Source organism: Dipodomys merriami, unplaced genomic scaffold (genome assembly GCF_024711535.1).
Source record: "Dipodomys merriami isolate MVZ:Mamm:240054 unplaced genomic scaffold, mDipMer1.0.p SCAF_24, whole genome shotgun sequence".
Classification (NCBI taxonomy): domain Eukaryota; kingdom Metazoa; phylum Chordata; class Mammalia; order Rodentia; family Heteromyidae; genus Dipodomys; species Dipodomys merriami.
The window spans coordinates 25,930,532-25,947,209 of record NW_027203826.1 but is presented as its reverse complement, the minus strand read 5'-3'; the positions used below and the strand labels follow the sequence as shown (position 1 = coordinate 25,947,209).

Genomic DNA, 16,678 nt, shown 5'->3' with positions numbered 1-16,678 from the left:
TTAGTTCTAAACAGAGCCAGACCAGAATTCACCCTACCACTATCTTCCTGTCCCTACATCATCTAGGTCCTGGGTGTCATTACAAATGGAGGAGGCCAAATCAGGGGCCCTAGGGCAAGCAGGAGAGAGAACTATGCACCATGGAAAAGAGGAAATAGTCCAGAGAAAGGCTTTTAATTTTTTTTTTTTAATCAATATGAGATTGTTCTCCAACAGTGTCTCAGGGTCAGACAGGGTCACTTCTTGAATACAAGATCTGTCTGATACCACAGGAAGTGGCCGGTGCTAATTCAGCATGGGGAATTTTATCTACTAAAACAAAGCCCTATTTTAAGAGCCATGAAGTTGAGGTTTGGGTTGTGGCTTGTGTGTGTGTGTGTGTGTGTGTGTGTGTGTGTGTGTGTGTGTGTGTGTGTGTGTGTACACTCCTTGAGGAAGCGGAGGTAGGCGAAGAGGCTGCCCAAGCATTTTCTTCCAAGTGTCCTAACCAAAAACAGCTTTGAATAATTACGTCGTTCCCCTACTGTGTTCCTTAGCCGTTTCCTTTCATTTTTCTTCCTTGGAATCTTCAAAGTTTTTGACCATATGGGCTTAAAACCACAAGGATGAAAGTGTTCAGATTCCCTTTTGGCAGGGCCTGCTGCAGGACATGCCTGTGGTGCCGGCACATTCTGGTTTGGATGAGCAGTTTGACGCAGCGTCTGCAGGGAAGGCTGGCAGTAGACTCACCAGCACCACTGTTGGGGGGTTTTCTTCTTTGGGAGACATATGCACAGAACAATGGTGGAAAGACGTTCTCTACTTTCTAATTCATATTCTGTAGCTTAGTCACTTGAAGACATTGATATTGGATGGATTTGCATTTTAGGAAGCATTTGCTCCTACAGAACACAAAGGGGTTGGTTTGTAGAGACTCTGACTGCTTTCCCTGTTGGGAAGGTCACTAGATTGGACATTAAGAGACCAGGTTCTGGGTTTGAGTTACGGCGCCACTCACAGACCAGCTCTGTGACCCTAAACAAACATCGTAACTTGGGTTGTTAGTAATTTCATCCATAAAGTGAGAAGATTTGAATGGGACCCTGGGACTGTAATGTTCTGCTCTCCCTGCAGTACAGCACATGCAGAATGCTCTAGAAACTTTGGGGAGTAAAATGGATACTTAAAAACCTTAATAATAGACCCTTTGAAATAACTGCTCTGTGTGTGTGTGTGTGTGTGTGTGTGTGTGTGCATGTGTGTGTGTGTGTGTCCATATTGGAAGGCACATAGATTGGTCAACTGAGCCCTAATTATGAAAATGTCAGTATCTGAAGCTTGGCTTAGTGAGCTAGAGGATGGGGGGTTGGGGAGATCACCTGCTGGTTTCCCGGCCACTGCACTTTGGGAAGGCTGTTTGTTGCTCAGAGAGACCTTGCATGGTCTTAAACTCCTGTCATTGTCCCCGATCTTCCTCATGGAGAAGGAGACTCCCAGGGTTCGGATGAGGCTCGAGCAGCCTGCCGTTCATCCAAAGATTATATTTGTTCTTTTAAAAAGTCCTTATTATAGTTTGATATTTCCTCCCTAAAGAGAATTTTCCTTCTTTTGTCATTTTGTTGCCAATAGTTCGCTTTTTTCTGCTTCTGTTGTACAATGGGATTGGTCAAATCTGAAATGTGTATCTCTTTTTTTTTTTAAGTTGAAGAAACAAGAAGCATTTTCTAGTCCATTTTTCTCAATTTCAGTCTTGAATGACATGAAGTTTCATAAGCTGATTGTTCGATGTTAGCTCATTTGTTGCTTTGGATTTCTGTGCTTTGGGATCTTGTCCAAGAAAATTCTTGCATATATGCCAGTGTCCCAAAACATTTTCTGTATGTCTTCCTCTAGAAATTTCAACATTTCAGGTATTAAATTGAAATCATTAATCTATGTTAGCTGGTAATTACAACCGGTGAGACATAGAGATGTAGCATCATCCTCTGCATAGATACACAAATGTCCAAACACCACTTATTGGAAAGACAGTTTGTCTTTTGGAGAAGGGACATTTTCCTTGAAGATTACTTGGTTATAGATATTAATTCTAGACTATCTATTTTATCTCTCTAGTCCATATTTCTGTTTTTATGTTACTACTATGCTGTTTTTATTCCCTTTATATTTTTAATATGTCAGAAAATGTCATGATTTTGTTTTGTTCTTTTTCCTCATTATGACTTTGGCTCTTTGTTTTTTCTCATTCTTTTGTAGTTCCATATACATTTTAGAGTTAGTTTTTCTACCTTCATAAAGAATGTCATTGGTACTTTCATAGAGCTTGCATTGAATATGTAAATGGATTTGGCTATTATGGACATTCTATCTATCTATCTATCTATCTTTCTATCTATCTATCTACCCATTTAGATCTATATGAGTTTAACCTAGGGCATTGTGTATGTTAAGGAAATACTTTACCACTTGAGCCACATCTCTAGCACTATCATGGACATTTTTATCAATGTAGATTTTTCCAGTCCATGAACATGGGATGTCTTTCCAGTTTTCTGTCCTCTTCATTTCTTTTACCAATGCCTTATAATTTTAATCTTATTAGAAGTCTTATAATTTGAATATATAAAACATATTTATATACTTTTTATAGTTTTATAATTTTCATAGAAGTCTTTCAACTCTTTTGTTAAATTTATATTTATTATGTTTAACTGTGATTGATTTCTTGACTTCCATTTTAAATAACTTGCTATTGTCATATATACATAAAACAGTAGCACTGGGCACCAGTGGCTCACACCTATAATCCTGACTATTCAGGAGGTTGAGGTCTGAGGCTCTTTGTCCACAGCCCTGGGCAGGAAAGTCCATGAGACTCTAATCTCCACATAATCACAGAAAAACCTGGAACTGGTGGCTCAAGTAGTAGAATGCTAGCCTTTAGCAAAAGAGCTCAGACAGCCTCCAGGCCCAGAGTTCAAGCCCCAGAACCGGCCAGAACAAACAAGCAAACATACAAAAACTCACACACACACACACACACACACACACACACACACACACACACACACACACACACACACACACACACACACACACACACACACACACACACACACACGCGCGCGCCAAAAAACCCCAGCAGCAACACTATGCTTTTGTATGTTGCTTTTGGATCCAACAGATTTGCTAAAATTGGTATAATAGTTTTTTTTAGGGAATCTTTGGATCTCTCTCTATAAAATCATAGCAACGGCAAACTGTGATGATCTGACTTCCCATTTTTTCATTTGATGCCATTTAAAAAATTTTCTCCTGCCTGATTTCTTTGACTAGGACTCTAGTACTAAGTTGAATAAAAGTGGTGAAAGTGGATATAATCGTCTTATTCTAGATCTTAAGTGAGAAACTCTTTAATATTTCAGTATGATGTCAGTTGTTGGCTTTTTACATATGATTTTTAAGAGAAATTCCTTCTAAGCCTAATTTGTTCATAGGTTTTTTTTTTATCATAAAGGGATGTTTAATTTTGTCAAATAAGTTTTCTATATCTTTAAGATGTTCATATAGTTTTTACCCATTCTGTTGATTTGATATATTTTCTTTTAGCATGTATATCATGCATATTGATTTGAATCCTTGTATCACTGGAATAAATCCCTTCTGATTGTAGTGAAGAATCTTTTTTTTAAAAAAAAACTTTTTTGTGCTGGTACTGGGAATTGAACTCAGAGAGCTGATTATCATCCTTGAGATTTTTTATTCAAAGTTGGTGCTTTACCTTTTGAGCCACAGCTCTACTTTCAGCTTTTTTGATGGTTAATTGGAAATAAGAGTTTGATGAATGTGTCTGCCCATAGTGGCTTTGAACCATGATCTTCAGATCTCAACCTCCTAAGTAGCAAAATTACAGGCATAAGTCTTTGAAACAAGAGTGAATAGTCTTTTTAATGTGGCTTGGTATAATTTTTTTTGTGAATTTTTGCATCTGCATTCTTCAGGAATATTAACCTATAGCTTTTTTTTTTTATTTTTTTGTTAGGGCCTTCTCTGTTTTTGGTATAAAGTGATTCTTGCCTCATAAAGTGAGTTTGAAACAATTTTCTCACTTTTATCTTTTTTGGAATAAGTAAAGATTATTATTAGGCTTTCAAATGTTATATCAGATTTCAGATAGCAGTGGAGTTCTCTGGTCCTAGGCTTCTTTGATGAGACTTTTTATTAGTGATTGAATCTTATTGTACATTGTAGGTCTGTTCAGATTTTCCATTTCTTCATAGTTCAATTTGGTAAAACCTTTGTGTCTAGGAATTTCTCCATTTCCTTCAGATTATCAAATTTGTTCATGTAAGCTTTCCACGGTTTTTATGGATATTTAGTATTTCTGTGGTATATGTTTAACAACTCTTTTTTTTCTTTTGGTCTGATTTTATGTTTTTGAATGCTTTTTCCCCCCTTAGTTTAGTTAAAGGTCTGTTCATTTTGTTTATCTATTTGAACAATTAGCTCTTGTTTCACTGATTGTTTCTATTGTGTTTCAAGCCTATTTAATTTATTGGTGCTCTCATCTTTACTATATCTCTCCTCTAGTTTGTGTTTGTCTTCTTTTGTTTCTTGATTTCTTTGAGGTGCAGAATGTGTGACCTGCAGCTGTTGAATGGAATATTCCATACATACATGTTAGGCTCATCTAGGCTGAGCTTTCACTCTGCCATTTCTTTGCTGAATTATCTCTTGTCCCAATGAATTGCCCATCACTGAAAGTGGGATGTTAAGATTTCTTACAGTTTAAGTTTATAGACTGTCAAATCAGGGATAACCATAAAAAACTAGTTCAAATGCAGGAAAATAGAAGGAATTTATTTGAAAAACAACAACAACAACATTTAGATAAAAAAGTAACTCAACAAAGACCTTGGAACCCATTCTTTAATGGTGTATGACTGATCTGCAGCCCAGGAAAGGTGAAGGAGTTCTCCAGTCTGCCTTGAGGAAGGTCAGTTTTTCTGGAGAGATACACTAAGTGGTCAAGGGTAAATGGCAGGAAAATCTGGGGCAGGGTGGAAACAACAAAACAGCAGATGCGCCTTAAAACAGAGGCTCTGGTGAGGTCATTCCTCTAGGCATAAAATAACAGACTGTAATTAGAAGATGATGGGCTGCTGCCAGGAGTTGGAATACTTGGGGAAGATTTCAGAATCATTGCAGATGGCTCCCTTTGTGTATAACTCCTATTAAGAACATCAACAAAATGGTGGGCATTGTCAGGTGGGCATTTTTATTTGGAAGTATAACAAAGTAGTTGATGTAGAAATACTTTGGTGTAGTCCCATTGGTTTTCCATTTCTGCATAATAGACTTCAAAACCTAGTGGCTTCAAACAACACTGTTAACTCACCCTTTCTGAGGGCCAGGAATTTGGGAGCAACTTAGCTCTTCACTCTGGTTCAGTATCCTGATGTTTGGGTCAGAATGTGAACAGAGGCTATAATGATGTGAAGGCCTGACAAGGGCTGGAGCTCTCACTTCCAAGATGGCGCTCACTGTCTGTCTCTCCTGGGGGCTGCTTCAGGGCCCTAATAACTCCTATAGAATTGAGATCCAAGAAGTAGGTGAAGCCAGAAGGTCTTTTCTGACCTGGATGTGGAAGTTCTGCTCTGTCCATTCTACAGTTTCTCCTGGGTTATCCCAAGTTCATTCAGTGTGAGAAGAGTTGTTCAGGCAGGGAACATTGGCGCCCATATTGGACACCACAATCACAAACAGGATATATTGGTAGTTATTAGTTATTAGAGGAAGAAAAAGAGTAAACTTCATAAAGGAGTTTTTCTTTTTTTATCGGTAGGCCAAGAAAATTAGGATTCTTCTGGCTGAGAAAGGGGGATAGTGTTGAGGTATCAGAAATAGTAAGAGGTTTGGGGAAGTAAATATAATTTTATTCATGAGAAATACTGTTCCAAGTTTACTTTCTCTTGTAAAAACACTTATTTTCCTTGCCTAGTAGGAGACAGACTAAATATAGAAAACAGAACTGGGGCTGGGGACTGATGGCTTATACCTAGCTACTCAGGAGGCTGAGATCTGAGGACTGAGGTTCAGAGCCAGCCTGGACAGGAAAGTCTATGAGTCTCTTATCTCCAATTAAGCCAGAAGTGGAGGTGTGGTGGCTTCAATGATAGAGCAAAAGCCCTGAGTTTAACCCCTATTATTTAGTGGCATTTGCTCAATACAGGTCTCGCTGATATCAGTCCTAATTTTATTTTTGTCCCAGTTCTGCTAACTCTTTCAGTGGTTGCTCATCTGCTTTGTGTTCTTTGGGGTACACCCTTGGTAGATTGTTCCAGCTCATACCTAGTGTAGCACGCTCCATCCAGACTTCCTTCTAGAGGATCTAGCATCTTGGCCAGGATTTGCACATCCTCTGTTACATTTCTTCAACTTGTGCTTGAGTTCAAAGACTTCAAGTGGAAACAGCAGACGGTAATTTGAACTCCTTACTGCCCAAGGCCTTTCATCAGCAAGCACTTCTCTCCTCACAGTCTTACAAAATATCTCATTCCCCACCCTAGGGCCTTAGCTCACACCTCTCTTTGCCTCTTGATCTTCCTGGAGTTTTCTTGGAGCCAAGGCTTCCTTGAATTCAGGTGTGATTCTAGGAGAGGACACAGGTCCTCTGCGGCGCTTGCTCAAATCTCTGCTCTGTTCTAATCTTTTGACTTCTAACAAGCCATTTAATCTCAGCAGTCCTCATATCTGGGGAATAGAGACCTTTCACTATGGACTCAGAGAGATTATATGTATGAGGTGCCACGCAAGGGTTTCTTGCTCCTTTTCTTTATGAACTATTGGTTCAAGCCTGACCCCTATCATGAGGCTTCACAGCTTGTGCTGGTTTCTATTCCCTTTTAAATTCCTGGCAAGATATTTCTAAATTAAGTCATTTGACAAATAAGCACACTTTGTTTACCAATTTTCTCCCTAGGAGATTTTAAACAAGGGAAGACATCATACCTTAATGTCACAGTAGCTTCTATATTTTCTTGTGTATAGATCTTTCTTTTGTTTAGACCACCTACAGAATAACTGGGGTTAACTTATTCAGGAGATGAGGTTAGATTCTTTCTATGATCCCACGCAATCCCCTCTCTCTGCCAGTATCGGAGCTTGAACTCTGTCCTTTAGCTGTTTTTCTCAAGGCTGACATTCTACCACTTGAGCCACAGCTCCACTTCTGGTTTTTTGGAGGTTAATTGGAGATGTGATTCTCATGGACTTTATTGCCTGGGCTGCCTTTGAATCATGGTGCTCAGATCTCAGCCCCTGAGAAGCTTGGATTATAGGTGTGAGCCACTTTTTTGCTCTCCATCACCTTGCGCATCATGCTGTACTGGCAAGTTCATGGTTGTTTGCTGTGGCTGTTTGTACTATCTCCCTCAGAGCTTGGTATCACCAGTACCTCCCCTAGTTTTTGCTCAATGTGAAGAGCCTGAGAAATGCTAGGAACACTGTTTAACACTCACTGCATGCTGAGTACAGGAATTTGGAGGGAATTGTTTATAGGATGATTATAAGTTTATAAAATGGGATGTGGCAGTGTTTTTTTAAAAATAATTATACTGGTATCCTTAGAACCTCCTTAGGAATATTTTTGGCTGCCACTAACAAATATTAATTTGCTTTAGAATATATTTTACTGTCAAATCTGATGTTAGCAAAATGACCTGAGTTCCTTCACACAGAACATGAGAAGCAGATAGAATGTTTGGAATGAATAGTCAGGCTTGGATAATGGATTATGCTAGGCTTGTGCTTTTGTTTAGATGTTAAATATTTCCCAAAGACTCGTGCCCAGAATGTCACTATTAAAAGAGGTGATGGAGCCTTTAAGGGTGGGGTCTAATCAGAGGTTTTAGGCTCATAAAGGGGGTTGTAGAGCATGGGACTTCCTTTTTCATATTCATGGCTGTCATCTCTGTCCTGTGTTCTTGCCATGAGGTACTGTGTTGCCACAGGCTCCAGGTAACAAGACCAATTCATCATGGATTAAAACCCATGAGCCAAAACAGAACTGTCCCCCTTTCATGTTCATTAGCACAAGGCTGATTCACATATTTTAGAAGATGAAGATAGAAATACCCACCGTCCTTAAAGATTCCTTCTGCTAGCACAGTCATGGTTCCACTGAAAGTCCTCCTCTGAGGCTGGTAACTAGGCAACTAGCAGGTGTTGATCATTTGACAATGTTAATGCATTGAAGCTGGGCTCACCCTACTTTGCTCACAGACTTGAAACCCTAGGAGGAAGAAGACTATGGAGAAAGAAGGCATAGGTAGGTTGTAGAAAACTCTGGCAGAGTGACCAAATAAAAACAGGCAGCTTTTCTTTTGTTCTTTGTTGGTTGTGGGGCTTGAACTCTGGGCTTGGGTGCTGTCTCTCAGCTCTTCAGCTCAAGGCAAGCACTCTACCATTTGAGCCACACTGCCACTTCCGGTTTTCTGGTGGTTCATTGGAGGTAAGTCTCATGGCCTTTCCTGCCTGGGCTGGCTTTGAACTGCGATCGTTAGATCTCAGCCTCCTGAGTAGCTAGGATTACAGGAGTGAGTTACCAGCGCCTGGCACAGGTAGCTTTTCTAAACCAGAGTTAAGACGAAAAATGACTGTTCTTAAGCAAGAAATTAGTTTTAATTTAGGGGATTGTGAGAAGACCTTACAAGATACACAATAAGCTTGAGGAAGAAAACTGGGTGACAAGCACTTCAGTTATTTCCATGTAACCATTAGATCCTAGAAAGGTAATAAACGTTAGAGCCCAAAGAATTGTTTAGAATCATTTATCCCTCTGTTGTTGCAAAAATAAATTAGTCAACAACCCAGCATTTATTTCTCCTTAACACATGGATAAAGAAACTTCTGCCTATTATTAGAACCAAGACTCATTCATTATAAGGATTTTATTCAACCTGATTATTTATCGAGCCTTTTGTGGAAGAATTAGCCAAGCCTGCCTTCCAAGCAGAGTTTAAGGCAGAAAGAGTTAACTCGGTAGGCTGCTTCCTCTTTCTAATAGGAGCACTTTAGCAATGCTAATCAGTTATACTGATTTTCTGTTTTGATTTTTTCCCATAATAATTAAGTGAATGATCTGGGATGCAATCAAGTTTGGCACCAGGGGGTTCATGCAAATAACATTTATTTTCCATTTAAAATTTTAATAAATGGAATCATAGGAAAGTTATTTGAAGATGAAGACTGAGTGGATGAGGTTAGCTTAACACCCAATTTAGAGCAGTAAATATATTCAAAATGTCTATTACAATAAAGCAAATCATCATTATGTTTCCCTTCTTTGATTGAAATAATGTTTTTAATGTATTTTGCTTTTATTTGGAAACCAAAAAATTAGAGAATTAGAGTGTTAGATTATTGAGCATAGAAGAGACAAATGAAGAAACAATGTATTGAACTTTTCCCCTCTCAGAAAAGGCATAAAGAAAAAAATGGTATCCATATTTACTTTCCAAAACCTTTAGACATATATAAAGAAAATATAGAGAAAAAATATGTAATGCTCAATTGGATTGTATATCGGGACTTTTACCCAATAAGATAGAACAAAAGGACAATCTATGTTTCCAAAATAGTGTTTCTAAAATTACTTATAGTTTGGTAGTTTATTTTTGAGATATCTTATTTCCTAACTGTATGTATCAACTACATAACTTTCCCAGTCTGAACCAGCTTATGTGAATTATCATGATCCCTGTACCATGCTTGAGAAGGAAGCTTTTGACATTTTATTGTTTAATAAAGATTGTTCTAGAACTCAGCTCTTTCTAGTTTTAATTGGAAAACTGGTTTGTGCTGAAAAGATGAAGTTTACAAAAATACACACCCGTGTCTATTACTGGACTGGTATTTTCCCTTCCACGCATTCACATGTGGCTATGCAGCGCAGTTTGGTGTTTCCGAAGGCTGAATGTGAAAAGCTCTGGGCCGGAGGCCTGGTCTTAACTTCTGTCCTGACACTCTGCTTCCCAGGTCCACCGATCAGCTGCGAAGAAGAACAAGAAAAACCAGCGTCTTGCTTTTTACATCAAAAGTGAACCCACAGCTTATTTCTTTTTCTTGGCATTTTGATTCACTTGTGGCAATTTCTAACTTCACAGACTAAACATTTCTAATTGGAAAATGGGTAGTTTGATCTGAGATGGTGAGTCAGGAAATAAACTCCCAACTTGGGATTATTGATTGTGAGAGAGTGGTAGATTACTGCTCACCAGCTACTTTTGTCTTTGAGGGGAAAAAAATGAAAGTTAATGTATATATTTCACACTTCATCGACATGTATCCTGACAAAGAAAAGCTATGAGGCTGAGAGGTATTTGCTCTGCTTAGTTGTTACAGCCCAATGCATTCAAGACTTTTCTTTTTCTAAAGGCTGAGGGTAAATTATGTCCTTAGTTATAGAATGGGAACAATAAAAACTATTTCTTGAGCAAGTTTCTGTGAAGATGAGATAGTTTGTATGAGGGGTTCAGTATGTGTGTGGCGCACAGCAATTAGTTAGGAAATATTAACTCTTATGGCTTATCAGGAGCAGCATGGTATTATTATCATTGTCACCATCATAATTGTCATAGACATTGTCAAAGTTGCTATCATCACCTTTATGGTCAGCCTTATCATCTTCACCATCCTCATCATCACCATCATTGTGGTCATTATGCTCATTCTCAGCTTCTATTCATTCCTGTTAGATGGAACCACTTTGTTGAATTATATAATATTAAATTTCATAAATGTGAGCCTGTAAGAGATACCTATCTTGTTTACTCTCTAAGTCATATTTTGGCTACCTACTTTTGTTTTAAAGTGGAGTTTTTTAGTGATTAATCATACCTTTTTAGAAGATTTTACTACTTCTCCTAATGCCTTACATTCGTTTGTTTTTTTTTAATTAAACTGAAAATTGTCTAATACCTTATCCCAAATAGTTTTCTTCTGTTATAGCCTTTCTGGAATCGGAGATAAATAACATCACATGGTACTTAAAATACTTGTCTTTCAAAATAGTCATGAAACAGAATTATTTAGTACTTCTTTTGTACATCTTCTGAATTTAAAAGATAAACTATATTCTAAATTTAGTTTTTTTCCTGTTACTGTTTATTTTTTATTTTTATTTTTTGTTGGTCGTGGGGCTTGAACTCTGGGCTTGGGTGCTCTTCAGCTCAAGGTGAGCGCTCTATGGCTTGAGCCACAGTGCCACTTCCGGTTTAATGGAGATAAGAGTCTCAAGGACTTCTCTGCCCAGGCTGGCTTTGAACCATGATCCTCAAATCTCAGCCTCCTGAGTAGCTAGGATTATAGGCGTGAGCCACCGGCACCCAGCTGTTTGCTTTAGAATAATCTAACTTTTCAAACCATAAAGTCACTATTCAGAACATTTAGATCTTCAATACTAAAACCTCAGTCACTTGGTGGCGTGAGAACTTGGTATAGCTTCTGAAATGTCAGCTGTCACCCAGAACGCCACTGCTTTAAGTCTCATCTCCTGGCCCATTTACAAGAGGCAGATTGGAGATATTTACTTTCCTTGTAATTGGTCAGTGGGTCAGATATGTCTAATTCCACGTCCATTTTTATAGCTATGTGATATCACAGTATGACAATAAAGCTCTTCCTTCTTACTAAGTGCCAGGAAATGAACAAGTTAAGTGCACCTCTGAGGTACCTGGCATTCCAACAGTTAAATTACATGCCCGGCACAATGGCAGGCTTACAGAAGACGTTTAATAAATGCTTACAGGTGGCTTCACTTGAATACCTCACAAGAACCTAACCTGGGCTTTTCTTTGAGAGAAGGAAGGCTTCCCATCACACGGAGAGGCTGATTGTGCCCCACTGGGTTAGAGCGGAAGTCTTTCCTCTCATAACTCCTCCATTTAGCTGTCAAGCCCTGCTACCTCCTGAGTTCCCCAGAGTCCCTCTCCTCCTGCCAGCCAGGTGTGTTTCCTGGTTCACCCCTCTTGGGGATATCTTACTGGTGTCTCTCACAGTCTGCCCCGTGTAGCCAGAGTTCTCTTCCAGAATCACTGTGTACACTTTAGTTCTCTTCATCCTCGAGTGAAGGCTCATGTGCTGCAGTGGTGGACTTAGCCTGTTGTGACATGCCCAGGTCTCTTTAGTTAGCTGTTGTCTTTCTGTTAGGTGAATTAATTGGAGCTCTATTGATGCACCTGCTTCTCCCTCCCTGCCCCCGAGCCCTGTGCCTGGAAGTTGGAATATCCTTCTGGAAGGTCTGATGACCAGCTTACCCATTTTCCAAGCTCCCAGATAAATTGATATTTGTTTTTCCCTAATAGCCTCATGCTTTACTTTCGCAGACATGGATCATTCAACAGCTTTATACTTTACACTTTTTATGTACACCTTTTTAAACAAAATATATTCAATACTGGAGTTTGAGTTGAGGACCTTTGTTGTATTTGCTGCCCAAGAGTTCTAACACTTAAATTATGTGTTAGTTGTTTTCAGAAAAGGTCTTGCATTGTTTTTCCTCAGGAATAGGCTCCAAAAGCGACCTTCTATCTCCCCCCTCCATGTGGCTGGGATTACAGACATGACCCGCCATGTATGCCTTTCTTATTTGTTGGAACAGTGTGTCACTAGATTTTTCATTTTCTTTTCTTTTTTTCTTTCTGGTATAGCATTGAACCACAATCCTCTAACTCTGTCTTCCATGTATGTAGCTTGGATTACAGGTATATACCACCATGCCTGACCCTTTATTTATCTGTTAAAGAATGTATGCTAAGATAGTGTATTTTGTTCCTATTCAGCAGTAGAGAGAATAGAACCTATATTTAATAAATTTGTGTCATGATTACTAAATTCTCGGCATCTCAGTGGGCAGGGAGAAGGACTCGCTGGTGATTTGTACAGTTGGTTATTTGTTCGGGATCAGGTAGGCATTTGGAACATGTTGACCGAACTCTCAGTGTGAGTCTCAGCTACCCCTCTCCAGACTCAAAGGAGCTTCTGTTTCCTCATTCGTTTTCTGGGACCAGTGAGGCTAGATTCCTCTGCAGGCTTTCTTCCTCCAGAAGGAAAGATGCCTGGTAAGGGATCTGGAGGCCTGTGTTGCTGTGTGTGGTTCTGGGTGATTGCTTTCATGTCAGCTGGCATGGCTGAGAAGGGCTTTTGTGGTGGTGTCAGTGATGATCTGCACATTGTAGTCATTTACAAAACAGCCAGCATCCCGAACAACATGAGAAACACCTTTCTCTCATGGATCAGGAAATCTGGTGGCCCTGGCTACATCAATGCATGGATTGTTTCGCATATTTCTGGCCAAGTGAGGACTGGAACTGAGTACTTGCTCTACTGCAAAGAATTCAGATGAGCGATTTAATGCACCTCTTTTGATTTGTTTCAGATTGTGCTTCAAAAAGGAAAAATGGAGTCATGCCTGGGCTTTATCTGCCTATTGTTGTGCTACTGGATTGGGAAGGCATCACCTTTGAATCTTGAAGACCCCAATGTGTGCAGCCACTGGGAAAGGTAACAGTCCTGAAAGAGGCCAGAAGAGAGGCCTGCGTGTTGATCAGCATCAACCTGAGGAACATTAGACACGGAGAAGAGATGGCAAAGTGGCTTTTCTGTCAACGTCTTTGGGAATATTGAGTGGTGTTATGCAACTTCTTATAGAATATATATAATAGTATATTATTAATCATATTACATATACATTATAGGATATATAATCTATATAGGAAACATATGTTGATATATGCATACCCACAAATCATGTAAAAAATAGGATATATGTAATTCTGAAACAGGTACAATAAGAAGGTCTAGGGAAAACACTAAAAAGTCCATCTCAATTAGAATGAAGTGCCCACGGTCTTATTTCTACTCTGAATCTATTTGCAGTGATTTTGAGTCTGGATTTGCGTTTGGGAGTGAGAACAGGGCAGGAGGCAGTGTGGTGATGTGCTACCATGCTGAAATGTATGGGCCGGACTACCGGCTTTAAGTTTTGAAGGAAAGAAGCAAACTGAGGGCACCCGTGGGTGGCAGTGAGAGGTTTGTAGAGATGGAAGGGGCCAGTGCCAGGGGGTTGCCGACCGAGGACTGCAGGGAAGAGCAGCGGCAGAGCTGGAAGAGGGGAAGGTGGCAGAGACCCTGGGAAAGCAGATGCTGTGGTGCCCACATCTAGCCAACTTGTGGTAGGAACTACCGTGGAAGGACTAAAGAATACTCACCCTCAGGGCTCCTACAGCCCCTTTGGGAACACGAAAATAATCCCAAACCACACAGCGAGTAACAGAAGAGTCAGGTGCCATCACCCTGCTCTGAGGTTCTCCTTACCCTCCTCAGAAACTAACTTTGTTGAAAGATAACAGCATAGCTGGGCACCAGTAGCCCATACCAGTCATCCTAATTAGTCAGGAGGCAGAGACCTGAGTATCTCAGTTCCAAGCCAGCTTGGACAGCAAAGTCTGTGAGGTTTGGTTTTTGTTTTTGTTTTGTCAATCCTGGGGCTTGAACTCAGGGCCTGAACACTGTCCCTGAGCTTCTTTGTGCTCAAAGCTAGCACTCTACCACTTGAGCCCCAGTGCTGTTTCAGGCTTTTTCTGAGTAGTTTATTAGAGGTAAGAGTCTCATGGACTTTCTTGCCCAGGCTGACTTTGAACTATAATCCTTGGATCTCAGCCTTTTGACTATCTAGGATTACAGGTGTAATCTAGGATTACAGCTCTGTGAGACTCTTATCTCCAATTTACCAGCAAAAAGCCAGAAGTGCAGTTGTGACTCAAATGGTAGAGTGCTAGCTCAGGGATAGTGCCCAGGCACTGAGTGCAAGCCCTAGAACCAACACAATGAATGAATGAGTGAATGAGTAAAATAACAGTGTAAATGGCAATGTTCTTAATATCTGTGGTCTCATTTTTATATCACCTTCAGTACCATGATTAACAAACCTCAGAGAGCACATTCTGATTACCTTTGTTCCCTTCTGCTAGTATGCACCAAGCTTTTTCATCCCCAGACTGCTATATTGTTGTTTTTCCTCATTTCTCCTTCTTCTCCTCTTTTTCTGCTCCACCTCTTCCTCCTCCTCCTCTTCCTCTTCCTTCTCCTTTTTCTTCTTCTTATCCTTGTCCTCCTTCTCCTCCATCTCTTTTTCTTCTTCCTCCTCTTCCTCTTCTTTCTTCAGTTACAAAACTTCTTCATTCATTACAAACTTCTTCATTACAAAACTTTAAGCTATAGATGAAATAGATGTTTAAAATTATATATTTATTTCTGCATAATTTGTGGTGTTAATTATATAAAATAAGAGTTGAGGAGTGGGACCAGATGTGGTCAGTTATTTTCATCACTGAGAGAACATTAGCCAAAGAAAATGAACCTTTCAGGGGCTGGGAATGTGGCCTAGTGGTGGAGGGCTTACCTAGCATGCACGAAGCCCTGGGTTCGATTCCTCAGTACCACATACACAGGAAAAGCTCAAGGGGTAGAGTGCTAGCCTTGAGCAAAACAGCAGCTCAGGGACAGTGCCCAGGTCCTAAGTTAAAGCCCCAGTTCTGGCAGAAAGAAAGAAAGAAAATGAAGCTTTCGGAGTTGGTGTTGGCTCATGGCTTCGGAGGTCTCAGTCCCTCGCAGCAGGGGCCTTGGCAGAGACAGGCTGCTCACCTCGTGGCCGCCGGGAGGAACAGGGCAATTGAGAGTCTAGAGCTAAGATGCACCTTTCAAAGCCCTTCCCCAGTGAAATGCCTTCTTCAGTGAACTCCCACCACCGAATGGTCTGTTCAGCTATGTATTTTTCAAAGCATCAACCTATTGATGAAGTGAGCGCCCTCATGATCCCATTAGAATCATGCCACCATCTTGGGACCAAGTCTTCGACAGATGAGCCTTTTGGGGACATTTCATATGAAAGTCATGGAAGATCACACACTAATCATCTGTGTAACTGTTACAGCATCTCCAGCCCTTCTAGCTACATCCCTGCTGATATCCGGACATTTCTTTTCAATAAAGTCATGCCTTGTTTTAATGCAGCAAGCATGATTCAAAAAAAAAATTGTACATAAAATTAAATGAAAAAGCATCAAATTAAATCATTACAAACGAAGGAGGCCTTAGTGATGAAAGCATCTCTGCAGAGAATCTTTAGGAAGATGTATAATTCTGGGAGTCATTGGTCCCTTCTCCCCACTCCATTTATCTATTCTGAAAGGTTGAGCTTTCCCAGATAGCAGGGATTCCTCTCAAGACCTCACAAAAGAAGAGAAGCTGCTCTTCGCTCAACCCTCACTTACTGATATAGAAGTGGTAGTAATTGAATCAGCAGTCCTGAAGCGAGCCAAGATAAGAAATGACGATTATTACCATAGCTGATTAAAGTAACAAGATAATTTAGGCAGATAAAATGTAATTAACCACTCTGGAATGTGGCCAAGTGCTGATGGCTCCCCTCCCACCACCTCCGGTTCTTTGACCTTAAATTAAATCTTGCTGGGTTTTCTCCCCGATAACACTTAAGAGGATAAAATCATGATGATGATATGTTTTTAGTGTGTTTGAGAGGATTAAACAAACAAGCAGAAAATATAGGGGTTTTCATCCCAATGGCGAAAATTGTGCAGAACTGGGATTAAATGCCTTTTCGTTTTATGTTGGAGGT

At 40.0% G+C, this 16,678-nt stretch overlaps 1 protein-coding gene across 1 annotated transcript in view; it reads left to right on the top strand.

Moving 5' to 3' along the window:
* The window catches only part of Megf10 (multiple EGF like domains 10), a 136,779-nt gene that overhangs the window by 21,236 nt on the left and 98,865 nt on the right, over positions 1–16,678 (top strand). Inside the window, exon 2 of the mRNA XM_070034489.1 lies at positions 13,418–13,542. Within this exon, the coding sequence (XP_069890590.1) occupies positions 13,439–13,542 (104 nt within the window). The 5' untranslated portion in view covers positions 13,418–13,438. The remainder of the gene's footprint in view (positions 1–13,417; positions 13,543–16,678) is intronic.